The 27,777-nt window shown below is 44.0% G+C and overlaps 1 protein-coding gene and 1 long non-coding RNA gene across 2 annotated transcripts in view; one reads left to right on the top strand and one right to left on the bottom strand.

Moving 5' to 3' along the window:
• Window positions 1-24,231, bottom strand: part of LOC119962198 (huntingtin-interacting protein 1-related protein-like) — a 188,486-nt gene extending 164,255 nt beyond the window's left edge. Inside the window, exon 1 of the mRNA XM_038790161.1 lies at window positions 23,903-24,231. Coding sequence (XP_038646089.1) covers window positions 23,903-24,130 — 228 coding nt within the window. The 5' untranslated portion in view covers window positions 24,131-24,231. The remainder of the gene's footprint in view (window positions 1-23,902) is intronic.
• LOC119962231 overlaps window positions 4,445-27,777 on the top strand; it is a 74,297-nt gene continuing 50,964 nt past the window's right edge. Inside the window, exons 1-2 of the long non-coding RNA XR_005459832.1 lie at window positions 4,445-4,605; window positions 4,749-4,831. This is a non-coding gene — a long non-coding RNA (uncharacterized LOC119962231). The remainder of the gene's footprint in view (window positions 4,606-4,748; window positions 4,832-27,777) is intronic.

Here is a 27,777-nt window from a genome sequence, read left to right as displayed (position 1 = left end):
TGATGATTATGTGCCGATTTATCTGCTTGTGAAGGAAACAACCAGAGAACTGTGGAGGTTCATAGCACCGAATAAAGCCTTTCACCTCATCATATCCCTTCTGACTCTTTGCCATTGTAATTGTATTGTAATTGGCTGATTTTCTCACATTCCTGTTTGGCAAAGATCTGTGCAATCAAATTGGGAGTGTCAATAAACATCACTAAAAATAGAGGGCAAGAAGAACAAAGAAATTCATAGTGTTTAGAAAGAAATTAAACATGATCTTGCATCAGGACTGCAAGATCAAATGATTAAGGTGCATAAATCAGGTCAGATTCCTTCAGCATCCACTCAATACCTATTTTACAGTTTCTTTCTGTTAAAGAGATGCTAATCCAAATTTTTACCCACTGAACATATTTTGCAAACTATTCTCCCGGGCAGTAATTCTACCAAACGCTTTTAGGTGTACGACATCATTTAGCTTCTTAACCACCCCACTCACTAAGTCCTGTGGTGAGGACGAGTACATGGACATTTTCCTGCTGCAGAGGCCAGCGGAAAACACGCCATATTCTCTGGATCTGGCCTCATTAATTATGCAACCGTGTATTTTACACAGTATTCCGTGGTGGGGCAGACCATATGTGCATAGTCCACCATTGTCTCTGAGTGCCATATTGGAAAGGCTCCCAGCATCACTGACCCACATTTGAAGAAAGGAGATGGACTGCCTGAAAATGAAGATGAAACTCAAGGAACATTCTGAGACCAGGAGATGGATCTCCTTCAGGACAATGAATCTGGAAGATCCAACTATAGGTGCTCCCCTCACCACTACTGTGGTGTTCGGGGACCCGGGTTATGGCGACCTCCATCCCGATCTCCCGATGCAGACCAGGGCATTGTGCAGGTGAGTCCCGATTTCTACACGCCATGTTGCTCCAGGGCAGCATGGCAGCACAGTGGTTAGCACAGTTGCTTCACAGCTCCAGGGTCCCAGGTTCGATTCCTGCTTGGGTCACTATCCGTGCTGAGTCTGCACGTTCTCCCCTTGTCTGCCTGGCTTTCCTCCGGGTCCTCCCACAGTCCAAAAGATGTGCAGGTTAGGTGGATTGGCCATGCTAAATTGGCCTTAATGTTCAAACAAAATGACTGGGTGGGGTTGCTAGGTTACGGGGATGGGGTGGGGGTGTGGGCCTGGGTCGGGTGCAGACTTGATGGGCCGAATGGTGTCCTTCTGTAAATTCCATGATTCTATGTATTCTGCGGGCCTGTTGCCTGCCGGAGTTGCGGGGAATCCGACATGGGTGGGGGGGTGGGGGGGGGGGGGGGGGGGGGGCATGCAAGTCTGTTTCAGGCCAGCGTGTGGGGCACCGGGGTTCCCAATCCACTATGATGAGCACAAGTGGAAAATCCGGCCGGAAATTCACATCAATATAAAACAGATTTTTGCGCTGAACTCTCCCCTACTCCCATCATCCCAGTGAACCAGCTGCTGGAGGTATGGGAAAATTCCACTCTATCTCCAAGTTAATTTGTGTTGTCATTAATAGCAGTCTATGAGGTTAATTTAGTAAAATATATCCCATCTGAACTGGTGCTGCCAGGTGTTTAGTAGAATAGTTTCATGGGGGGGTGCAGCATGGTGGCACTGTGGTTAGCACTGCTGCCTCACGGCGCTAAGGGCCCAGGTTCGATCCTGGCCCTGGATCACTACCTGTGTGAAGTTTGCACATTCTCCCCATGTCTGTGTGGGTCTCACCCCCACAACCCAAAGATATGCAGGGTAGCTGGATTGGCTACGCTAAATTGCTTCTTAATGACTACTCTAAATTAAAAAAAAGATAGTTTCATGCCAACTTCCATTCCAGAATTCCATTGTACTTAATTAGTGAGCTAACTATTATGAGCAGACCAGTCAGGCCATGTTTGTCCCTTTCCAATCTCACAGAATTTTGCAGTGTTCACAGTCTCCAACAATATACCTATTAGTAATTGCCACTGCCTTGTGTTCCCAAGTACCTGAAGACATAGTTTGTGAGTTCAAAAGCGATTTATTGGCTTAGCAATTTAAGCCTAGTTAAATCTTTGTTTCGTTAATGTCACAATTTCAACACAGTAGGCTGGATTTTACATGGCGACAGTGGCTCCGCAAGCCTGCTATCACTTGACCGAGTCACCCCAAGCCAATTTTATGATCTTCGGGCCATCAATTCTGCCCCCATCTTGGAGGCAGTCCTACCTCCAAGAGCAAATCAGATGGCCAACAACTTTCCAGTCACAACAATAGCACCTGAAGCAGTGGTTACTGCTGGAACTGTAGCCAGTCCACCATGCCCTGGAGTCATGGGACATTTTACCAGAGCTAGTCTGGCAGGCCCCAACGAGGGGGGTGGAAGACGAAGGGCATGTGGGGAGGTGGGGGACGTGGGGAAATTAGGGGGTACCATGGGGAAGCTCCTCCTTTGGGCACACAATGCCTGAACAGGAGACACCTCCCAAGCCCACAAGAAGGCCAACGGGTAAAATATCAGCTGTCAGCAGGGGGTGGCCTTAAATGATTATTAATTATCTACTCAAGGACCTCAACTGGCCCAAGGGCATACGTCCTCATCTACTGCGGGTAAAATACCGGTAAAATACCAGCAGAGGTTGGTAGTTGAAGAGCACGGTGCTGCCACCATGGCACCCGAGTTTATGTCCCTCCCCATCGCCACTCCCACCAACCACCTGCTAGCACATTTCCCAGGAATAAGGGTCATAAAATTCTAACCCAGTGTGTTTGACGGCATATTGCCTTTCTCCTCACTGGTGCCGACACAAGTGCAGTATTTAGCAGGTTTGCTATTTGTACTCCATATGGATTCCTTACGATTTGATTCCCTTTCAGGCAACCATATGGCATTAGTTTTGGGGGCAAAGATTTAGACAGAAGATGGTTAGAAAATAAACCACGGAAGTCAAGAAGAAACAGCAAAGTATTGAACAGAAAATAATTTCCCTCCCAAATAAACTAATGTCATCTTGTACTCAGTGCACAGTAGCAGCATTGAGTACAATCTACAAGATGCACTGCAGCAACTTATCAATATTCCTTAGATAGCACCTTCCAAAAACAAGACCGCTACCATCTAGAAGAACAAGTGCAGCAGCCACAATGGAACACCACCTCCTGAAGATTTCCTTCCAAGCTACTCACCATCCTGATTTGGAATGATAATCATCATTCCTAAATGGTCACTGGGTCAGAATCCTGTAACTCACTCCTTAACAGCACTATGGATATACCTATACCACAAGCTCTGCAGTGGTTTAAAAAGGCAGCTCACCAGCATCATCTGAAGGGCATATAGGGATGGGCGATAAATGCGACCCTAACCATGACACCCAAACCACATGAATGAATATTTTTTTCACTCCCTGAATAATGTCCGGGTCATTCCCGAGAAACAAGCCAAGTAGCTCATTCACTAATCCAGGAAGCGGTCATGAACTGTAAGAATAGGGTTGCTCGACTGCACCTTCCAATATATGTTGGGCTGGTGATCTTGGCTTCCTTTGTTAACTTATTATAAAATGACAATTCCTTCTCCTTATTTGTTATTGTCATGTGAGAGTCCCTTTAAGAAAAGTGTGTTTCATCAAATGGCTGCAGTGATGTCATTGTGTGGGTGGAGCTGAGCTCTGTCTCTGCTTTTACCTTCGTTTTTGAGCTGGCAGCCGCAGTGTGTCTTAGTTTCATTTTCAGTTGGAAAGCTGCATTCAAACAAGAAGCTGTATATCTCTCTCTCTCTAAAGAATGTCTCCAGATCACTTGATGATTTCAAAGTAATACCTGTTTCTGTAAGGAATGCAAACCTACTGTCTTTGTTAAAAAGGGCTTTTGGATTTATGGATGTTATTAGGAAAGTTACTCAGGGTTACCTATAGAGTATTGTACCTTTTTGGGGGAGGTTATCAGCATTGGTAGTTGATAAACTGTTTACTGTGTGCTTATAAAATGTTAACTGGATTCATAGAATAAACATCGTTTTTGTTCAAAAATACTTTTAGTTCTCTGTTGCATCACACATGTAAAGTGGACCCTTGTGCTCCCCATAACCAAAATCTATTCAAAGTTGTGGGTCAGGTGAACTCCATGATATACTTTGGTGTTCTCTAAACCCTGGCCCATATTATTCAAACTCAGAATCTTTTCTGGGTCTTTATTCAGTCACAGAATTTGATGCTGCAACCTCTTTTGTGTTGTGGGCTCCTCGGTGTCACTTAAGTTAATGTAACCCTTTTAGCTTTCCTGTCCACAGTGGATGAGCTACACGTTTCCAGGTTCAGTCCATTCCCAGCATCTTGGGTTAGCCTCATCATTGTGATGCCTATGGCATCATAATTGCCAGGGGCCACTTTTGTTCCAGATTCCATTTACAACTCTACACAAGCAGCTATAACAGGCCTCTGATCTGTGACTGGCCAATGATCATTATTTCTGAATGGATTGTCACAACAGCAAATGTGGATTCGGAGTCAGTTTTCATTCAGACCGAATGGGGTTTATCCTTCACCACAAAATTTCAACACAACTATGATATTTGCCATTCTGAAAATGAAGTTTAGTTGACTGAGGTAATGAGCAAATCAATTGGCTGTCATGGCTCTTGCCATTAATATTGAGTTTCTGAACTCAGTTATTTATCAGCTCCTGCCAGATGTCGAGTGGAAGCCAAGTGTTTCTGCAAAATAAAAATAGTCCAATTACTCTTACACAGATGGCTGGGAGCAACACTTTTGGTGATGTGGGAGAAGCTTTTGCAGAGGAGCGTAACACATAGAGGGAGATTCTAAAGAGGAGGTAAGTGAAACAAAGTGCTTCTTAATGTCCTTCATTTATCAAATAACCTTATGGCCATAAAAGATAATAGCACTTTTCTATATTTTCATTTTCTAAGAAGAATAATTGCACTTTAAAAAGGGCACAAAATGTAGATTAATCTAAAATCAATAGACTGAAATTACTCTGCTTATCACAGGAAAATGAACAAATAACAAAACTAATTCACACAATAATCACAGCCAAAATGAAAATGTGTTTGAATCCAATCTAGGGACTTGCTACTAATGGACAAGATAGTGTGTTATGATTTATCCAGGAATTCCACAGATGCCTCTTTGACAGAGGTGACCATTTCCCACTTAGAATCAATCACTTAGCTGGACCGTATATTGGGTGCTGTAACTTTCCTTGGCAATGTTGGGCTATGGGGTGCAAGGGAAAAGATTATTAACAATGATTCCTAATCTTGCTCCTCATGTCGTCAGCCATCTAGTCCCACAAGCTCAAATCCCTATCCGCAGTTCTTCAACTCCCCCACCTCCTTTAAGATGCTCCTACAAAAAACTTACCTTTTTGACCAGGTTGTTGGCTGTCTGTCCTTAAGCAGCTCGATGTCAAAAGTTTGACTGATCTTCCCGTGCAGCATTTTAAACAGGTTTTAATGCGTTAAACGGGCTTGAATGAAAGCAATTTTAATGTTGGTTATATGTGTGATTAGAGGAAGAGCAAATAGACCCTAATACTCAATAATTTTAACGATGTGTAATAAAACAAAAATGAATGTCTGGACAAAGAGGCAAATATTAGGAAGAGTAGCGAAAAGCTTGGTCAATCAGACATATTTTAAGGAGGGTCTCAAAGCAGAAGAGGAAGGTGGAGACGGATGGGTTTAGAGTGGGAGTTCCAGAGCTTATCCTAGACAGGGATGACGGCCAAATGTGGGGTGGAGGAGTACGGAGGATGCATAATAAGCCAGGATAAGAGAAATAGAAAATGAGGATTAACTTTTAGAACTGAAGGAAGCTATAGAGATAGCAAAGGGCAAAGCTGTAAAGAAGTGATGGGCAACCTAGGCTAGTGAGGGGGGCCGCATGAATGGCCCTTCTTCAATATGGAAAATTGAATCTGCAGTTTTGTTAATCCTAAATTTCAGCCCAATAAAGCTTCCATTCATTGCCTACATCTCAATAAGCTTTCTTCCAGGAGAAGCTCAACAAATTTACTACGGTTTCAAAATAAATTAAATTAAGAGTAGCCAATTCATTTTTTCCAATTAGGGATCAATTTAGCATGGCCCTGCACATCTTTTTGGGTTGTGGGGCTCCTCAGTGTCGTGAGGGACTACAGATTTTTATTGAAGATTTAAAGCTGATTTTTAAAAATGTAATTTGATAAGCAGCACGGTGGCGCAGTGGTTAGCACTGCTGCCTCACAGCACTGAGGACCCTGGTTCGATCCTGGCCCCGGATCACTGTCCGTGTGGAGTTTGCACATTCTTCCGTGTCTGCATGGGCTTCAGCCCCACAACCCAAAGGTGTGCAGGTAGGTGGACTGGCCACGCTAAATTGCCCCTTAACTGGGAAAAAAAATTTGGGTCCTTTAAATTTTTTTTTTAACGTATTTTGATCGGTTTTATGAGCTGCTTTTCCTGAATTGTGATAGAGGGTGTTACAAATATCATCAGGAAACTAGCTCTGCGACGTCATCGCCCAACAAAGCAAGGCAGCTGAATTAACATTGATTTAAAAAGACTAAAATCACTGAAGCATCCCGTGTTGTCAACTGCATCTTCTGTTGTTGATTCAGCTTCCTCACACTGTCTAGCTGAGTAGGTCTGCCATGCCCTATCCCCGTGAGGCTTAAAACATTCATTGTTAAAACAAAGTTATTCACGTGCATCACAACAACAACAAAATTCTGAAATGGGCAGGAAGAACAACCAAAATAAAATCCAAAACCAAAATTCTGCATAACCATTTGAGTTTGGAAAAATAGTGAATTTGGCGCCATTTGTTCTTTAAACAAATCTGTACAGGACAAATCCTTTTCCAATTTTACCTTCTTATTTTCTATTCATCTTCCTGAGACAGTGGCTCTGACTGGATAATGAGCGCAGTGGGAATACTGGCTAATTTTTTTTCTCCCCCCCCCCACCCCAACCCATCAACCAGGGAATGCTGTCATCACAACACCATCGTCCTGTCGGAGAACAGCTAACTGAAGAATCAAACCAAACACCAAGGGTGGTTCAGTTAGTGAAATCAAACTGCATCAAGGGAAGTCCCCTTCCCACTAACTCAATAACTGGTCACAACTCTGAGGGAAATTAATCACATTTCATAGAATCATAGAATCTAAGGTACGGAGACAGGTCCTTCGGCCCAAACTGGCCCATGCCAACCAAAAAGCTTATCTAATCTAGCCCCATTTGCCTGCATTTGGCCTATATCCCTCTAAACCTTTCCATTCCATGTATCTGTCCAAATATGTTTTAAATGTTGTCAACGTCCCTGCCTCAACCACTTCCTCCGGCAGCTCATTCCACATGCATACCACCCTCTGTGCAAAAAGGCTGCTCCTCAGGTTCCCATTAATTCTTTCCCCTCTTAACTTAAACCTATGCCCTCTAGTTCTTGATTCTCCATCCTTGGGAAAAAGACAAAATAAATTCACCCTATCCATGCCTCTCATGACCTTATACACCACTATAAGATCACCCCTCAAGTCTCGTACGCTCCAAAGAAAAAAGTCCTAGCCTATCCAATCTCTCCCTACAACTCAGTCCCTTGAGTCCTGGCAACAGTCTTGTAAATCTCTTGTATACTCTCTCCAGTTTAATAACATCTCTCCTATAGCAAAACTGAACACAATACTCCAGATGCGGCCTCACCAATGTCCTGTACAATTGCAACATAACTTCACAACTTCTATAGACAATGCCCTGACTGATGAAGGCCAACATGCCAAAGGCCTTCTTCACTTCCCTATCTACCTGTGACTCCATCTTTCGAGAACCGTGCACCTGAACTCCAAGGTCCCTCTCTGTCCCACAATACTCCCTAAGGTCCTGCCATTCACCTTGAAAACCCTACCTTTATTTGACTATCCAAAATACAACACCGTACACTTTTCTGTATTGAACTCCATTTGCTATTTCTTGGCCCACTTTCCCAGCTGATCAAGATTCTGTTGCAATTTTTGATAACCTTCCTCACTGTCTACAATACCACCTATTTTAGTTCTTCCAATATAGAGAAAATAGCGTTCTGTGAGTGTAGATCCAAACCTTAGTTTTCAAAAATATCAGGCCTACCACTGATTCAGCAACACAGTTCACCAGTCAAACAAAGGAATCTTACACTTGAGTGTTAATTAAAAAGACATTTCTGCGTACAGTATCCATTAGCTGCAGCTCCTGCGAATCAATGGTTCTTTTCTAACCAGGACAAACTCATTTATTTTCCTTTTGCCACTTTACAATTGAGGAGCACATAGGATCCTATTCATGTGTGCAATATCAATGGGTTCTCTTCATGTCTTACACTTACAGTGCAAAGCATAAATTTGCACAGATGCAAGTGGGGATTCTGCAGCATAAGGTGCATCACAAAACAGGGCATGGAGTGTTCCTCATCACAACATAAGGGTGTGTGTTCCGTTTTTGAATAATGATCGGGACTCCATGAAGCGCCTGTCTGCTCTCAATGGCCGGGTTTGGGCACAAGCCTGTTTGTCAACTAAGCCTTACTGAGCTCAACGGTCTCATCTGTACCAACACCCATAGATAAGAATTAGCCTATTTCTTAAAAAGGAATTCAATTTGATATTAAATTTACAGGACTGCCTTTCTACCAAAGATAAGCAGGTTAGGTGGATTGGCCATGCTAATTTGCCCCTTAGTGTCAAAAGATGTGCAGGTTATGTGGGGTTACAGAGATCGGGAGGGAGAGTGGGCCTAGGTAGAGTGGCCTTTCAGAGGGTCAGTGCAGACTCAATGGGCCGAATGGCCTCCTTCTGCACTGTAGGGGGATTTTATGCTTCTACCTGGGCCTCTCTCTTGACCCTTCCGAAAACAAGTGTGACGATTCATGGATTTCTTTGTCACCAAGAATGAGACAATCTGACCAGCTTGCCTCTGTTGTGTCCCTCACTTCCACCAGACCACCAGGCCACACATCCTTCAATGCTCACCTTGCCCTAGTCCTGAACTCCCCTTTTTCTCAGGTTTCTCTTCAACTTCCCTTCATGCCCTCTCTGAGCAAATCTTGTCTATAGACCCACTTCCTGTTCGCTCGATCCTATTCCCACTAAACTGCTGAATGGCCAACTTTCCTCTTCCCCCATGTTATTGATATTGTGAACACCTCACCTTTAAATCTACCATCATCACCCATCTCAGCAAAGGAATCAATCTTTGACCCCCACTGTACTTGGCAACTACTGTTTCATCTCCAACCTCCCTTTCCTCTCAAAATGTGTCGTTGCTTCTCAAATTAATTCCAAGCTTTCCAGAACTCCATCACAAATGACATCCAATGTGACCATTCAAGGTAAACTTTATCCCTCGTCCTTCTCAACCTGTCTGCAGTCTTTGGCATGACTGACCACATCATCCTCCTCCAATGCCTCGCCAGTATTATCCAGCTGGGTCAGGTCATTCACCCAATTCCAGTTCTACCTGTCTAGTTACAGCCAGGGATTCACTTGCAATGGCTTCTTATCCTGCCCCTGGCCCACCATCTCTGGTATCGCTCAGGGATCTTTCCTTGGCTCTCTCCCATTTCTCATCAACATACTGCTCTATGGTGACATAATTTGAAGGCACAGTGTTGGTTTCCATATATACGAAGACCACACCCATCTTGCCTCACCAGCACCTCTCTGAGTTCCTCCCCACTGTTGCTAAATTATCTAATATCCAACGCTGATTGTGCAGAAATGTCCTCCAGTTAAATCTCGGGAAGATTAGGGCAGCACGGTCTGCATGGTTAGCACAGCTGCCTCATGTGCCGATGATCCCGGCCCCAGGTCACTGTCTGTGTAGAGTTTGCACATTCTCCCGTGTCCACTCCCTAACTATTGGCTTCATCCCTATCCCAAGCAACAGGAGCATGGTGCCAAATTTTGAGGTACCAGAGCTCTAAGAAAAGGTGTTGGCGATATCATTTCTGAATCTATCCTTGAATTATATTTCCTTCTAGTCTGTAGCATAGCCAAAATTTAATTACATAACTGTTTAATTATTTAATTCAAGCCTATTAAAAGCACAAATTACAGAAAATGAGAGCCCATGGTGTTGGGGTGGTATATTAGCATGGATAAAGGATTGGGTAACTGATGAAGACAGAGAGTTGGGATAAGAGGGACATTTTCAGGATGGCAACCTGTAATTAGTGGAGTGCCACAGAATTCAGTGCTGGGGCCACAATTATTTACAATATATATTAATGACTTGGATGATGGAAGTGAATGTACTATTGCCAAATTTGCGACGACACAAAAGGTGGAAAGGCAAGTGGTCAGGATAACACAGAGTCTACAGCGGGATATAGACAGGTTAAGTGAGTGGGCAAAAACATGGCAGATGGAATATAATGTAGGAAAATGTGAAGTTATGCACTTTGGTAGGAAGAATAAAGGAGCTGAATATTATTTAAATGGAGAAACACTGCAGAAAGCAGCAGCACAGAGAGATTTGGAGATCCTCATGCATAAATCACAAAACGTATGGCAGGTAATTGGGAAGGCCGATGGAATGTTGGCCTTTATTTCAAAGTGAATGGCGTATAAAAATGGGGAAGTCTTGTTAAAACTATACAAGGCACTCATCAGACTATTCCTGGAATACTGTGAACAGTTTTGGTCTCCTTAACTAATGAAATATAAACTGGCAGTGGAGGCAGTGCAGAGAAGGATGCCTAGGTTGATCCTGGGTACGGAGGAATTTTAGGAGGAGCAGGTGAAGTTTGGGCCTGTACTCACTGAAAACTAGAAGAATGATAGGTGACCTTCTTGAGACATATAGGACTATCAGAGAGCTTCATAGGGCAGATGCTGAAAGGTTGTTTCCCTTTGTGAGAAAATCTAAGACCAGAGGACATATTCTCAGAGTAAGGGGTCACCCATTTCAGACCGAGATGTGGGTGAATTTCTTCCCTGAGGATAGTGAATCTGCAGAATTCTTTGCCACTCTGGGCTGTACAGGCTGAGACGTTAAGTATGTTCAAAGCTGAGGGAGACAAATTTTTAATTAGACTGGGAATCGAGGGTTATGGGGATAAGGCAGGAAAGTGGAGTTGAACAGTAGCACATCAGATCAGCCATGATCTCATTGAAGGGCGGAGCAGTCGTGACGGGCCAAATGGCCTACTCCTGCTCCTGTGTCTAACAGTGACTGCAGGTCTCTCTGGCTGAGAGAATCATTGATTGTCCATTTCTGGGCTCTTTAAGAACCCGAGTGAGTGCGAGACAGGAAGATACATTTAGATTATTTTCCTGGAAGCCTGTTAAATCTCTGTCTTTTCCCAACTTTGTACAAACTTATAAATGAGGGAATTACACACAAACGACTCCATGAAACTCCTCCACTAAATATTGAGCGGTTTAACGTGAGATGGTTCCATTTACTGTATTCAAATCTGGTATAAAAGTAGCTGTGCTCAGGAAGTGATTCACACTCACAGTTTTCTGTTCTGAAGTTAGAGGTGCTATACTGTGACTTTTTAAAAGCAAATTCCAATTAATGGTGATTTTAGCAAGACCAACCCATCTAACCCGCACATCTTTGGGTTGTGTGGGTGGAAGCCACGCAGATACGGGGAGAATGGGCAAACTCCACACAAACAGTGACCCGGGGCGGGATCGAACCTGGGTCCTCAGTGCCGTGAGACAGCAGTGCTAAACAATGCGCGATCGTGCTGCCCTTGTCTATCCCACCTAGCACGGTGGTAGTGCCACACAACACGATGGAGGGTTTCCTCAATGTGAAGACGGGACTTTGGGCGCGATTCTCCCCAAACATGTCTAAGGTAATTTGTGGCAGGCTTTTCAGGGAGTTTCCCGCTGGTCAAAAAACTAATTTATTTTAAAACATTTAAAAAATAATAAATGTGATGGACTTCGAGCAGATCTAGCAACTCAAGACTGGGCATCCATGAGGGCAGCACGGTAGCATAGCGATTAGCACAATTGCTTCACAGCTCGAGGGCCCCGTGTTCGATTTCCGGCTTGGGTCACTGTCTGTGCGGCGTCTGCATGTTCTCCCCGTGTGTGCGTGGGTTTCCTCCGGGTGCTTTGGTTTCCTCCCACAGTCCAAAGATGTGCAGGTTAGGTGGATTGGCCATCATAAATTGCCCTTAGTGTCCAAAATTGCCCTTAATGTTGGATGGGGTTGCTGGGTTATGGGGATAGGCTGAAGATGTGCGGTTGGGAAGGGTGCTCTTTCCACAAGCCGGTGCAGACTCGATGGGCCGAATGGCCTCCTTCTGCACTGTAAGTTCTATGAATGTTCTATGAGACGCTGTGGGCCATCAGCAGTAGAAGAATTGTATTCAACCACAGTCCAGATGAGATATCCCAAACCCTGGCACCAGGTAGGCAATGCAACCTTCAGGACTCTTGATTCTGGTCACAGAGAACAGTGTCAATGCCCCTAACTATACTAATGCCGAGGAGCAACAAATGAATTTAACACTTTCCTGTTTTCTCTGCTCTTGGAATGTAAGTGAAGGCTCCAAGCTTCGTGCTGTATTTATCCTCTGCCCAAGTAGAGGTGTCCTTCGCAGGTCAGGCTGTCTCTACTCTCGCAAGGTAAGTGAAGGCTCTGAACCTTGCACTGTATTTATCGTCTGCCCAAGTAGGTGTCCTTCACAGGTCAGGCTGTCTCTGCTCCCACAAGGTAAGTGAAGGCCTGGAGCCTTTCTGCCCACATAAAGGTGTCCCTCGCAGGTCGGGCTCTCTGCACTCCCACCAGGTAAGGCAACAGTCTGAGATTCAATCAGTCTATTCCCATCCTTTGTGTCACATTAGGTCCTGAGATGCCTTTCTGACCTCATATTCACTGTCACTAAGACTGCCTTTCCACTTTCCACATCCATAACATTGTCAAACTTCGTCCTGCCTCAGCTCATCTGTTGCTGAAATCCTCACCCATGAATTGTATCTCTCGACCTGACTATTCCAATGTACTCCTAGCTAGACTCCAACACTCTACCCTCCATAAACTTAAAGTTATCCAAAGCTCTGCTGCCTGTGTCTTAACTTGCAGCAAATCCCATTCCATTACCACTCCTGCATTCACTGATCTAGACTGGCTCCATGTGAAGTGGCAGGTTTAGCGAAGGTTTAGTGAAGGGGCTGGTTTAGCTCACTCGGCTAAACCGCTGGCTTTTAAAGCAGACCAAGCAGGCCAGCAGCACGGTTCGATTCCCGTACCAGCCTCCCCGGACAGGCGCCGGAATGTGGCGACTAGGGGCTTTTCACAGTAACTTCATTGAAGTCTACTCGTGACAATAAGCGATTTTCATTTCATTTCATTTCATCTTAATTTTAAAATACTCATCCTTGTTTTCAAATCCCTGTATGACCTCGATCCTCGCCATCGCTGCAATCTTCTCCAAGCCCTCAACCCTCTGAGATATCTGCACTCCTCTAATTCTGGCCTCTCATATATCCCCAATCATAAATCTCTTCACCATTGTTCAAATGGTCAAACCTTCAGCTGCCTCGTAAGCTCTGGAAAATTCTCCTTATATCTCAATACCCTTTTCCACCTCTCTTTCCTCCTTTAAGTGTTTCTCTTTGACCCAGCATTTAAAGATCTGCCCTTATGTCTCCTCATATGGCTTGGGGTCATACATTGCTTTATATTGCTCTTGCGAAGTGCCTATATGAATATAAGTTGTTTTTTAACTTCTGAAGCACGGCATCTTAGACTTGAGCTATCAACGCAACAGTGACAATTATTCTAAAATAACCGTTTTAATTCTTAACTTGTTCAGCTTTCAACATATATATATTTTGAACGCAGGGGAAAATACTCAATATAAAGAACTGTAGTACTGGTTAGGATGTAGAGCCATTCAGCTCGAAGAAGGAATTAAATCTGAAGCATTAACTGTCTGTCGCTCTGTGTTTTCTGAGTTGACATTGCTGATTTGGGGTTTGTTTCAGATCAAGGAGATCCAAAATGGTGCGTGTTTAATTAACTAATCCTTCCCCGGATAATCATGGGATTACCATGACTGGTCTCATTGCCTCTTCCCATTCTAATCCAGCCAGAGAAAAAATAAGGCAATGAATGGGTCAGGGTGAGCAGAGGATCAAGCTGATACCCATAAAAGAAATATAGTCTGGCATCTTAAGGTCACTTCACGCAAAGAAAGGTTACTCGGGTGAAATATTGAAGGCATATATCACCCATGGAACTGCATCACAATGAAGAATCAGCATGTTTAGCATAGAGGGAGATCAAATTTTTAAGTGATGAGTCAAAAAAACCAAAGTCATTAAAACAAGCCAAATGTGCTTATCAGTAAAAAAAAATACAAGTACTTTTAGTTTTGTTTCTGAATTAGTGTTCTAAACCTCAAAGATAACATAAGCATTAAATTATCACCTTCCATCTACTTTCACTTTCTACGCAATTCTCACAGGATGTTAAAGAGTGAAACGTCATCCACCCACTCTATAACCATAAACCATTTCATTGTATACATACGAGGACTGATCAAACAGGAACATTAATTATTTGCATCAAAGTGGATTCATTTTTACAGGAAAATCGCCAGACTTCTAGCCGACAAAAGGCAGTTCTTTAAAAAACAAATGACACAGTTTTCCACCGCATTATTATCCACAATCAAGGAAGGTATGTTACATAAACAGCTTAGATTCAACATGGTCCTACTGAATTTCACACACGATACACGATTCTCATTACCGAAACAGTACACATGTTTGAGGATGGTACAGTATTTCTGAGAGGTCTTGTGGTTCAATGGGTAGTGTCCCTGCCTCTGAGGTAGAAGCTTCAGTTCCAAGTCCCACCCCAGGACTTGATGGCCAAAGAAGGTACATTCAGGATGTAGCCAAACAGGTTGAATGTCAACCTGCAAATCCTTCCAAAAGCGCCAATGGCTGGTGGTAAGAGCAGAGAGACCCCTGGTCAGCTACGCTTGATGTGGAGTGATGCCCCTCAAGCTATAAGGCCCGAGTGACAGACTAGCGACCTGTTCCGGGAATTACTAGCTATGGAAGCAGACTGCCTTGACGCACCACTAGGTACAGGAAGAGAACAGAAGAAGACAACAATATTTCTGGAAAGGAGATTAGTGATTAAAAGATCATCCTTTGATGCTGGTACAGAAGAGTAGGTGTGTGGTTGGAGAAGTTTTCTCAGACAGGGTGCAGTGGGGTGAGCAAATTGATGGCTTTAGAGGCTGATTTGCTGAGTCATAGGGAGGAGTTTGCAGAACTCCTGTGTGGAAGAGAAGACAGGGCACCAAGTCAGGATTCGCTGAAGGTTGTGTAGGATGGATGGATGGATGGATGGATGGAGGTACCAATTCTAACAAAGAAAAGCATTTCAGAAAAAATACTTTTGAAGTGATGAAAGTCACGATTAGGGGTTCAACATTGGTTTGGGGAGGGAAGTAGAAACTTGGATCAGCAATGCTCCTGCAGTATAAGAATGGAGTATGACAACAGACCAGATATGAAGCACAAACAAAAAAGGTCACCTCAGTGCAGGTGAATGCTGACTCTGTCCCAGACCAGACTCAGCCCCGAGCGCTCAACCGGGGTACGTGATGGAGTGAGAGTCATAGGCATGTCGGACACACAAAAGCAGAAATGGTCAGGGTTGCATATAAACTATTATCACATGAAATGACTTGAAATATATATACAAATCAATTTAAATTAAAAATTCACTGCAAGTAGTGGCGAGAATAATACATGGGCAAGCGTGCATTTTAATAAATGTCACATATGATGATACCATAGGACATTTATGCAATAGTTGAGATACCTGTACATCTAAACATGTTCTCTATTGATAATGTTTCCTATTAATAAAGGATGTTTTGGTTCTCCAAACAGCATTTGATACATGCATAAACAATAGAAGCTGGGAAGGTAACTTTGTGGATGAAGTAACCATTGAATATTTGGTTTATAATACTAATAATATATAGCAGTTAGTGTTTCTCTGTACCATCCAGTAAATTGCGTTTCTACATCCTTTTTGATTACTTCCTTGGTACATTTTTACTTCCGACTTTATCACACAGAAGCCAACCATCTGAACGAGGCAAGAAATGTGATATATTTCTCTTAATATACAACTGAGGACAACGATAAAATATGTCCAGCTTTTTCTCTCATGGTGTATGGTCATGGTTTCAAATACTTGCCACAGCAATACACAGCAAAGTGTTTTTCACACTGGACTTTCAACTCAAACAAGGGATTTAAATGAATACTCTTGGTCCAAAAGAATTTGCAGCTGATTTGTGATATTCACAGGACTATCCTGGCATTTCCTCATACAGATATTATGGAAATTTGATCATTCCATCAGTGTAAAGTCGTTGCAACAGATTTCCTTTGCACCAGAGAAAGCGGTCACAAAAATTAATTTCTAATCAGGTGAAAACATGCGAGTGTTGCAACCGGCAATGTTTTGTGGAGAAATGATAAACTCTTCCGCTCATAAAACAAATCAAATCCCACTCACAAGTTTCATCAGATGTCTTATGAGCTGGGTGCCTCAGAGCAGACCCAGAAGGAAAGAATATTGTTTCCTTAGTGTAATTAACCTTTTGATGGAATATTAATGTCCTTAACTGGAGATAAGGTTGTCAGTCTATACCATTAAATCATTCTCTGATCAAGTGTCATGAGCAAAGAGTAGTTTACAAGGGTTGGGTTGCACAATTTGCAGGATTCAGATCCTGTGATTACTTTTGTTCTTGCCTTTACTCACAAGCCCCATTTATTTCAAGTATGTCGAAAACAAGGGTGAGTCTAACCCCGAAATGTACACTGTAAACAAGAAAAGGGAATGATGGTGAGATTGGTCCTGAAAAGTATCGACTACACCTAGGCTATAGATAATACTGAGGGTTACAGGGAATAGTAAGTACTACAATACATTATATGAAAGCAAATTCAAAACCTTCTACTTATTTGGGAGGGCTGATAGGCATATGGGAACAAGAGAAGCCCAATCAGCCAATTCCACATTTAATTAGGTCATAACTGATCTGTACTTTAGCTCCATTTACCTGTGTTTGTTTTGTGTTACTTGATATCTGACCCAACATGCTTTCAAATTTCAACTGGCACACCACAACCAATGAGACAGGTCCAGATTTCCAATACCCTTCTTGTGAAAAAATGTTTTCCAATTTTCCTCTTAAATGGCTTTGCTCCAACACAAGAGGCAAAGGTTTCTCTCTATCTACCCTATCAAAAACTTTCACCACTTGAAATATTTTACCCGGAGTATCCCTCAACCTTCTTAACCCCAAGGGAATATAGGACAAAATAATGTTGTCTTCCTGCCTTCATAAATTAACTCTTTAAGCCCTGACATTGTTCTGGTGAATCTGATTTGTACCCCTTCCTAAGTCATTATATTGCTCCCTGATTTATGGTGCCCAAAACTGAACAACACAATTTTTGAATTGTAATCCCCAAGATCAATACCAACACTCCATTGGCTATGTTGATAAAACTTTGTACTCGTGCACTAGCTTTTAGTAATCTGTGGACATGAAGAACTGAATTGCGTTGTGCCTCCCCATCACCTGGTCTCTCACATTAAGGGAAAAAAACATTTTCCCTTCTGAAATCTGAAATGGAAAATCACAGACTTCCCAACATTGAACTCTATCTATTACTTAGGCTGTAATGTTCCTTTGCCATTTCCCGTTCCCAATTATACAATAATTTGATCTTCTTACTTGGTGTCATCTGTATATTTGTATGAAGAATTCTATATTCCTTCATCCAAGTCATTAGTATCTATGGTTAAAAAAAACAGGCTAAACTACACAACCACGAGGAACACCACTTGTCACATCTCATTGATCAAAGGACAAACACTTTATCCCTACTCTCTGTTCCCCATCGCAATCAATTACCAACTCACACCACAATGTTTCCTCGAATTTTGCATGTTTTTGTTGCTGCCCCCAATATTGTGTGTCGAGCAACAAGTGTCTTCACAAAGTCCATTTCGACAATTTCCTGAGACATTCCCCAGCCACTTTCTCAGGAAAAAAACTACATTATTCAGACATGATTGCCACCTTCATCAATTAGTGCTGCCTCTTCCCACATATACTTGAAGTGCTTTGCCATTCTCATGTCCAATGATACAATTCAGTAACTAGCCATATAAATACTTGGCTACGTGAGCAGGTCATAAGTCACAAGTCAGGAATGTGGTGGAATACTCTCCCTCTCCACTTGCCTGGATGAGTGCGGCTCCAACAACACACAAGAAGCTTGACACCATCCAAGACAAAGCAGCCCACTTGTTTGGCACCCCACCCACAAACGTTCACTTCCTCTGCCACCGTTGCACAGTGGCAGCCGTGTGTACCATCCGCATAATGCACTGCAGGAACTCACCAAGGTTCCTTCGGCAGCTCTTTTCAAACCCAGAACCACTACCATCTACAAAGACAAGAGCAGAAGATACCTGGGAACAGCACCCTGGAAGTTCCCCTCCAAACCACTAACCATCCTGACTTGGAAATATATCGCCATTCCTTCGCTGTCGCTGGTTCAAAATCTTGGGACTCCATCCCTAACAGCACTGTGGGTGTACCTTCACCACATGACTGCAACGGTTCAAGAAGGTAGCTCACCACCAACTTCTCAAGGGTAATTAGGGACAGGCAAAAAATGCTGGCCTAGCCAAATAAAAATCCCTTGAATGAGTAAAAGAAAACACTTCTCCACAAATTACCTTAAACTGACTGGTTCCAATGCTAAGACACAAATCCTGAATCTAAAGAGGTTTGGAAAACTCTTGACTACTGTACCTGCAATTTCCTCACCAATATATATATATATATATATATCATATAGATATATTTTGTAATGGAAGATATCAGGTGCTGGAGATTTATTTATCTTAAGTCCCATTATTTTCTTCATTACATTTTTCTTACTTATACCAAGTCCAATAGGCATTCACCCTAAATTAATTTTAGATTTCCTTGTACCACTGGTATTTTAATTTTTTCTGCCACTGTGAAAATGGGTAAATGTACTAATTTACAAGTTTGCTATTTTCTTATTATCAATTGCAGTCACACTTGCATCTTCCTTTAATGGGCAGCACAAGTGAATAGCACTGTGGCTTCACAGTGCCAGGGTCCCAGGTTCGATTTCCCCGCTGGGTCACTGTCTGTGCGGAGTCTGCACGTTCCCCCCGTGTCTGCGTGGGTTTCCTCCGGGTGCTCCCGTTTCCTCCCACAGTCCAAAGACGTGCAGGTTAGGTGGATTGGCCATGATGAATTACCCTTAGTGACCAAAAAAAAAGGTGAGGAGGGGTTATTGGGTTACGGGGATAGGGTGGAAGTGAAGGCTTAAGTGGGTCGGTGCAGACTCGATGGGCCGAATGGCCTCCTTTTGCACTGTATGTTCTATGAAACTCTCTTCCATTTAATATATGTATAAAAGTCTTTGCTGGGGCAGCACGGTGGCCTAGTGGTTAGCACAGCTGCCTCACGGCACTGAGGTCCCAGGTTCGATCCCGGCTCTGGGTCACTGTTCGTGTGGAGTTTGCACATACTCCCCGTGTGGGTTTCGCCCCCACAACCCAAAAATGTGCAGAGTAGGTGGATTGGCCACACTAAATTGTCCCTTAATTGGAAAAAATAATTGGGTAATCTAAATTTTGAAAAAAAAAGTCTTTGCTGTTAGCTTCGATATCCCTCACCAGTTTCTTCATATCCCCTTTTTGATGGCCTATTTCTTTCTTTGTATTCCTTTGTTGCCTTTTCTAACTTTCTGCTGGATTTCTGTTTTTCCTTGTGTGTGTGTGTGTGTGTGTGTGTGTGTGTGTGTGTGTGTTTTTAGCTTGTGTATCTTACCTCATTTATTGACTATGGCTGTATAACTACATACTTTTAAAGGCATGCATTGGTTTTGCATTAGATCAAATATTTGTCTGAATATTGTCCACAGATTTATCATAACAGTTCAGCCCACTTAACCACAGCGGTCAACTTATTAGTCAATATTTCAAAATTTGCCTTAGAACATAGATAGAACAGTACAGCACAGAACAGGCCCTTCGGCCCTCAATGTTGTGCCGAGCCATGATCACCCTACTCAAACCCACGTATCCACCCTATACCCGTAACCCAACAACCCCCCCCCCCCCCCCCCTTAACCTTACTTTTTTTTTTATTAGGACACTACGGGCAATTTAGCATGGCCAATCCACCTAACCCGCACATCTTTGGACTGTGGGAGGAAACCGGAGCACCCGGAGGAAACCCACGCACACAGGGGGAGGACGTGCAGACTCCACACAGACAGTGACCCAGCAGGGAATCGAACCTGGGACCCTGGAGCTGTGAAGCATTTATGCTAACCACCATGCTACCCTGCTGCCCCTTACTTAAATTTAAACGTTTGGTTTTGTGAGTCTCCCATCAAACCCAATATCAAATTCAATTTTGGTCACTTGTTGGTAGATGCTTCCCTATGGTCACATTGTTAACTAACTCTGATTTGTTACACAGCACCAAATTCCGTATAGTCTGTTCCCTGCAATGTTCAAATCTATTCTTTTTGGTGCTTATAAAATCATGGTATGTACCATAAAAAGTAGAATCCGTTAAATATGACTTATCTGTTGTCCAAGAACTAACAGTGGGGAACACCAAGGGAACACGTTCTTAAGAGTGGCTTCATTAAGCTGGGCAGCACGGTGGCGCAGTGGTTAGTGCTGCTGCCTCACAGCACGGAGGTCCCAGGTTCAATCCCGGCTCTTGGTCACTGTCCGTGTCGAGTTTGCACATTCTTCCCGTGTTTACGTGGGTTTCGCCTCCACAACCCGAAGATGTGCAGGGTAGGTGGATTGGCCATGTTAAATTGACCCTGAATTGGAAAAATTGAATTGGGCACTCTAAAATTTAAAAGAAAGATCAAAAAGAGTGGCTTCATTTTCACTTGTTTGAGGACTAAAATGATGAGTCTTGAACAGGTTCAAATGTCGAATCCAAGATCAATGCATGGAGAAAGTAACAGAGAAATGATGGTGGATGATGTGACAAAACATGGTTTACATTCTATATTACCAGACCAATGATTAGTGTCACGTCCCAGCCACTATAAAAGGCCTTTGCACCTTCCCCAAGCCTACTGGAAAAAATAGACATTATAAAAGGTAATGCATGTTCTCCTGCTTCATCATATAATATATATTTTTATATAATTTTAGATGTCATAATAAGAGATATCTTTCTCAGTCACTCGTTATCTTATTTTGTGCTTCAGATTGCTACCCTGATGGCATGCACAAGTATCATGCTTTTAATCTTCATGGACTTCCGATGTGTTATGGAGCCCAAAGGGCCATGCATAGAAGTTTATGTGCCATTAGGCTGCATATATCTCAAGTTACAGATACTAAGAGATTTTGGAAATTTCCACCAATTCGGAAACAACATTGACAACAGTCATTTTCAAACATACAAATACAGGAAATTCAGATACGATAAACCACAAAAGTTGGACATTGTAGGTCTCGTGGGGAAAGAAGGAGCACTGAGTGATACTGATACCAACTTTGATTCCCAATCTTTTTTTAAATAAATTTAGAGTACTCAATTATTTTTTTCCAATTAAGGAGAAATTTAGCGTGGCCAATCCACCTACCCTGCACATCTTTTGGGTTTTGGGAGTGAGACCTACGCAGGCACGGGGAGAATCTGCAAACTCCATACAGCGCCGGCCCTAGGGTTGCTGGCGCCTCGGGCAAGCTGAACTTCGGCGCCCTTGGGGGGGGCGGGGCCGAGAGGGGGGGGGGCCGAGAGGGGGGCGGGGCTGAGAGGGGGGGCGGGGCCGAGAGGGGGGGCCGAGAGGGGGGGGGCCGAGAGGGGGGGGGCGGGGCCGAGTGGGGCGCCCTGGGGGAGGGCGGCCACCGCGCATGCGCTGGTTGGCACGGGCCCAACTGCGCATGCGCGGGACCCGAGTCTTTGGCGCCCCCTAGCACACGGCGCCCCGGGCGACTGCCCGTGTTGCCGGTGCCTTGAGCCGGCCCTGACTCCATATAGATAATGACCCGGGGCCGGGATCGAAGCCAGGTCCTCATCACAGTGAGGCAGCGGTGCTAACCGCTGCCCCACCGTGCCGCCCACACTTTGATTCCCAATCTCTATTAATTTATCCCTTCTCTTACAGTCTTCAGCTTTACGAAGCCTCAGTTAGGGCAAGGCAATGGCATCAGTGCCCATCAGACATCCGGGATCTACTCCTGATAGGCATCCAGTGACGCTGCTGGGATGCATGCAGGTACAGGCATTATCTCAAAGAACAGTTTCAGCTCAACTGCGCTGTCCGCAGTTGAAGTTACTAATTCCTACAGTCTAGACGCCAATGTAAAAAAAACAGGCTGATGGACAGGTGCTGTAGGTACCCCAGATCGGCATCAACCAGTAGCTTCAGGAAAAGGGCATAAAATTGGCAAAAATAAAACCCAACACGCTAGAGGTCAGGGGTCATGTGAGTACAGACATGTATCAATCTGTCTTGATTTCTGGTGGTTTTACTTGGATTACAGCACGGGCATTTTAGGGATATTCAGGTTGTTACAGCAGCTCGTTCAACATGTTTCCCCAGATTCCATACTGCTATCTCTTTTCGGACAACAGGAGCTACAGAAATATTTGTGTCTCTCTTTAAAATACCCTCTTGTATTACATTGAGTAGTTTGCCCTTGACATTTAAGAGTGTTGTAAAAGTTAAAAATGTTCCTTAAACCTCCTCATGCCCTAGTGTTCTTAACAGCTTGACTATCAAATCAATACCCGTTCAAATCCAAGTAACATTTTCAGTTTGTCAAGTCTAAGTTCTTGGGCATTTGGCTGTCATTCCTGTCCTCATTTTAAAAATACATCAGTAGTATACCACCCTACATGCCAGCTGCTAATTGTACCCTATTTTTATGCAGACACATGCTAGCATTGGTTAAGTTACTTTTGCAGGACTAGTAGATAAAGCTTTTATTTTTTAAAAAAAGCAAACAGATTGCCTGGGAGGCAAATCGAGATACTCTCCGGAAATTGGTGATGGTTGAAAATTAATTCTGTCCCAATTAAACGGCAGGTTACACTGAATGAAGGCAGGTGGTGGGTGAGGCTGTGGAGATGGAAGGGAATGGACAGCGTTTTCGAGTTAAACCTCCCCAGCCGGTTGCCCCCTTTCTCTGCGTTCACTTGACCATTGGGGGGGGGGGTTTAAAAAGCCCTTGAAAAGGGCCACTTTCAGCTTCGGTCGTGTCACCTTCATTAAAAAAAGGTGGCTCGAATCTAGGCAGAACATTTAAACAAGCAAAAACAGATTCTGGGAACTTGGTACAGGTCAATATTTGCAGGTGATAAGGTGCAAGTCTCTCGGGGAGGGGAGGGGAGGGAGGCTGTCTCGCCATGTTCGAAGCTTTACGGAAACCGGTCAGAATAAACAGGTCGCGGGATCTGGTCTAGTGTCCCTTTTTAACCGGATTGCTCCGATTGCCCGTCGGCAGGACAACAATCAGCGGTGAAATCGGACAGCAGCTCGACTCGACGTTCTGCCTAGATTCGGGAGAAAATAAAATCAGTGGCCACCTGGGTGACAAACAAGATCCCGGACTTCCTGCTGTGGGATTAAACCAAAAATTCTCAAAGCAAAATCATAATTTGAAGAAAAAAAAAAACACAACAAAAGAGGTGGTGCAATACAGGAGACAATAATAAACAGCGGCAACAACACAAAGCTGACTGTGTGGAATGAATGCCGGCTTCAGGGTTTCCAGACAGCAGTAATGTGTGTGTGTGTGTGTTGGGGTTTGTTTTTTACCTGCTGCCTGTCAAACTGCTCCCTCTCTGCCTCCAGACTGTGCACGGAGCGGCGGTGCAGCACTTTGGCGGGGACCTGTCTGATGGTGTTCATGCTGAACGGTCCCACACAGCGGGCTGCTGCTGCTGCTGCTGCTGAGGGGGAATGGGAGGCTTCCGCGATGCCAGGAGCGGGGCGCTGATCCGGAGTGTTTGAATATAGACAGTCTGAACCTGATGGTGTCCGCATTCAGCAACAACTCACGGCCAGCAGCATGATGGGAAAGCGAGAGCGGCTGACTGACTGCCAGCCCAGCTCTGACAAGTACACCCAGTCTGCTGCCTGCCGAGTGGCACACAGCACACACCCTCTGTGTGTGTGTGTGTGTGCCTCTGGCTTTTCAAACAACCCACCCACAAACAGGATGCAAATTATGAGGGCCGCTGTTATCGCCCTGAAATGCATTCAACCCACTCTCCTGTATGGTTAAATATCACCAGGCCACTCTTCAACTATAGCCCATTTTTCTGTTCGATCCCCATATTGGGTTTAATTTATTTTCCCAATTAAGGGGCAATTTTAGCATGGACAATCCGCCCACCCTGCTCGTCTTCCCGCGTTGTGGGGGCGAGACCCACGCAGACATGGGGAGAAAGAATGTGCAAACTCCACACAGTGATCCTCGGTGCCATGAGGCAGCAGTGCTAACCACTGTGCTACCATGCCGCCCTGATCCCCATATTGATAACATGAGAAATTAGAGAACCCCACATTTCCATTGAAAAAGGAGGCCATTCGACCCATCGAGCCTGCACCCACCCTCTGAAAAAGCACCTTACCCAGTCCAACTTTCTTTCAGGCGGTGGTGTTCCCGTGCATTTGCTGTCCTTGCCCTTCTAGATGGTAGAGGTTGTGGGTTTTGAATAATAACCAATACAAAAAAAACACCAAAATATTAGAGATGCTAGAAATGTGAAAGTAATACTGGAGGGTGCTGGAAATACTCAGCCAGTCTGGTAACATCTGTGAAGAATGAAAGAGAATGACCATAATGAATAATGATTACTTTGGAAAGATACAAGCAGAAAGCAGTGGATGCTGTACTTCAATAAGGAGTCATTATCTTTAAGAGAGAACGTGAGAAAAATTGGCAAGTTAGTTATGAGGAGAGAACATAGAACATAGAACAGTACAGCACAGAACAGGCCCTTCGGCCCTCAATGTTGTGCCGAGCCATGATCACCCTACTCAAACACACGTATCCACCCTATACCCGTAACCCAACAACCCCCCCTTAACCTTACTTTTTGTAGGACACTACGGGCAATTTAGCATAGCCAATCCACCTAACTCGCACATCTTTGGACTGTGGGAGGAAACCGGAGCACCAGGAGGAAACCCACGCACACACGGGGAGGACGTGCAGACTCCACACAGACAGTGACCCAGCCGGGAATCGAACCTGGGACCCTGGAGCTGTGAAGCATTTATGCTAACCACCATGCTACCCTGCTGCCCCATAGGTTGAATAAACTCGGTTTGTTCTCACTGGAACGTCGGAGGTTGAGGGACGACTTGATAGAGGTCTACAAAATAATGAGGGGTATAGATGAGTGGATTGTCAGAGGCTTTTTCCCAGGGTAGAGGGGTCAATTACTAGGGGGCATAGGTTTAAGGTGCAAGGGGTAAGGTTTAGAGGAAATGCACGAGGCAAATCTTTTTTACACAGAGGGGTTCCTGGAACTCGCTGCCGGAGGAGGTGGTGGAAGCAGGGATGATAGTGATGTTTAAGGGGCGTCTTGACAAATACATGAAGAGGATGGGAATAGAATGATACGGACACCGGAAGTGTAGAAGATTTTAGTTTAGACCGGCAGCATGGTTGGCACAGGCTTGGAGGCCGAAGGACCTGATCCTGTGCTGTACTTTTCTTTGTTGTTTGTTCTTTGTAAGAAGTCAACTTCAGTTCAATCCTCCAGAGAAGGTTTTAAACCTCCAGAGAAGGTTGGGGCGGCACGGTAGCACAGTGGTTAGCACAGTTGCTTCATAGCTCCAGGGTCCCAGGTTCGATTCGCGGCGTGGGTCACTGTCTGTGCAGAGTCTGCACATCCTTCCCATGTCTGCGTGGGTTTCCTCCGGGTGCTGCGGTTTCCTCCCACAGTCCAAACATGTGCGGGTTAGGTGGATTGGCAATGCTAAATTGCCCTTAGGTTAGATGGTGTTACTGGAATGGGGTGGTGGCGTGGGCTTAGGTGGGCTGCTCTTTCCAGGAGCCGGTGTAGACTCGATGGGCTGAGTGGCCTCCTTCTGCACTGTAAATTCCATGATTCTATGAAATCAGACCTCTTGATTTTTATTACAACTCATTGTTTATATTTAAGGGTTCATTTACTCAGTATTTACACACCTGAATCTCTAATATCAAAGAGCCTAAATTTCCATTTTAAAAATATATATATATTTCATGGGATGTGGGCGGCACAGCCGGGCCAGCATTTGTTGCTCATCAATAATTGCCCCTTGAAATTAATGGTGTGCTAGGCCGTTACAGAGGGAAGTTGAGTCGACCACATTGCTGTGGTCTGCAGTCATGTCTAGGCCAGACTGGGTAAGGATAGCAGATTTCCATCCCTAAAGGACATTAGTGAACCTGATGGGTTTTTACAACAATCAATGATTGTCTCCCAGTTAGTACTTAACTGCTAATTTTTAAATGCTAGAAAATTAATATGTACATGGGAAACATTGTAAAAATGAACTCGCCCATGCATTCGAAGATGATACCATTTTAAAAATTGAATGTTTTACTAGTTTGCCGTAGATCTAAACAAGGTCACCCAGCCTCCTTCCAAATCAGCTCACGTAACACACACACAAACTGCTAAATTCCCATCAAGTACTGTCTGAGGGGACAGAGTCAGCAACAACAATTTATATTGTTGACATAATAAACATCTCAAGATGCTCAGAGGATCCTATGAAGCAAAAATGGACACTGAGCCACATAAGACCATATTAGGGCAGATGGTCACAAACTGAATGGAAGAGCATATATGTTTGAAGGAACATCTTAAAGGAGGAAAGAGAGTTAGAAATTTGGAGAGGGTTAGGGAGGGAATTCCAGGGTTTAGTAGGGGCTAGGCAACTGAAGGCATGGCCACCAATGGTAGTGCAATTCAAATCTATGAGACTCAAAGAGGCCAGCATTTTATGAGCACAGATATCTCGGAGGGTCACGGGGCTGGAGGGGAAAGGAGGAAATGGTTGATTTTAAAACAAATCTGAGATTTTAAAAATTGAATTGTTGCTTGCTTGACTCGAAATCAATGTAGGTCAATGAGCTACATTGGTGATCGGGGAACAGGATATGGTGTGAGTCAAAGACGCAGGCAGGGGACCTTTGGATGACTCCAAGTTTACACAGGGTAGAATGTGGGATGCCAGTCAGGAGTGGAATAGTCATGTCTGGAGGTAACAAGGGGCATGGGTGAGGGATTCAGCAGGCATAGACCTGAGGCAGGGAGATGTCAGACAAACATACAATTGAATAGGAGCAAACCTTTGTAGTCTCAACACGGCAAAAACAAAATGCTGTCTGTAATAAAATTGCTTGCAGTAACTCCCTAAAACCCAAGTAATCATTTCCAATTCTCACATCAATCTTCAGAGCTTCTCCTTGACAGGGCAATCTTCTGAAAGGAAGGGAAAGACTATGTTTTCATCACAAAGAATAATGATCGAAAGCTTAAGATTTGATTGATATCAGACAACACAACAGCAAAATTGAGAATAAAGTGCAAGGGTACAAACAAATCTATAAATTATCAAATGTAAGTTCTTTCTTTGTAAATGGCGTGAAACTAGTTGAAGTTCCCGACACAGGAAAGATTGACCTT

The sequence above is a fragment of the Scyliorhinus canicula genome, chromosome 1 (genome assembly GCF_902713615.1).
Source record: "Scyliorhinus canicula chromosome 1, sScyCan1.1, whole genome shotgun sequence".
Taxonomy (NCBI): Eukaryota; Metazoa; Chordata; class Chondrichthyes; order Carcharhiniformes; family Scyliorhinidae; genus Scyliorhinus; species Scyliorhinus canicula.
The sequence above is the reverse complement of the archived record's forward strand: the minus strand, read 5'-3'. Positions and strand labels throughout refer to the sequence as shown.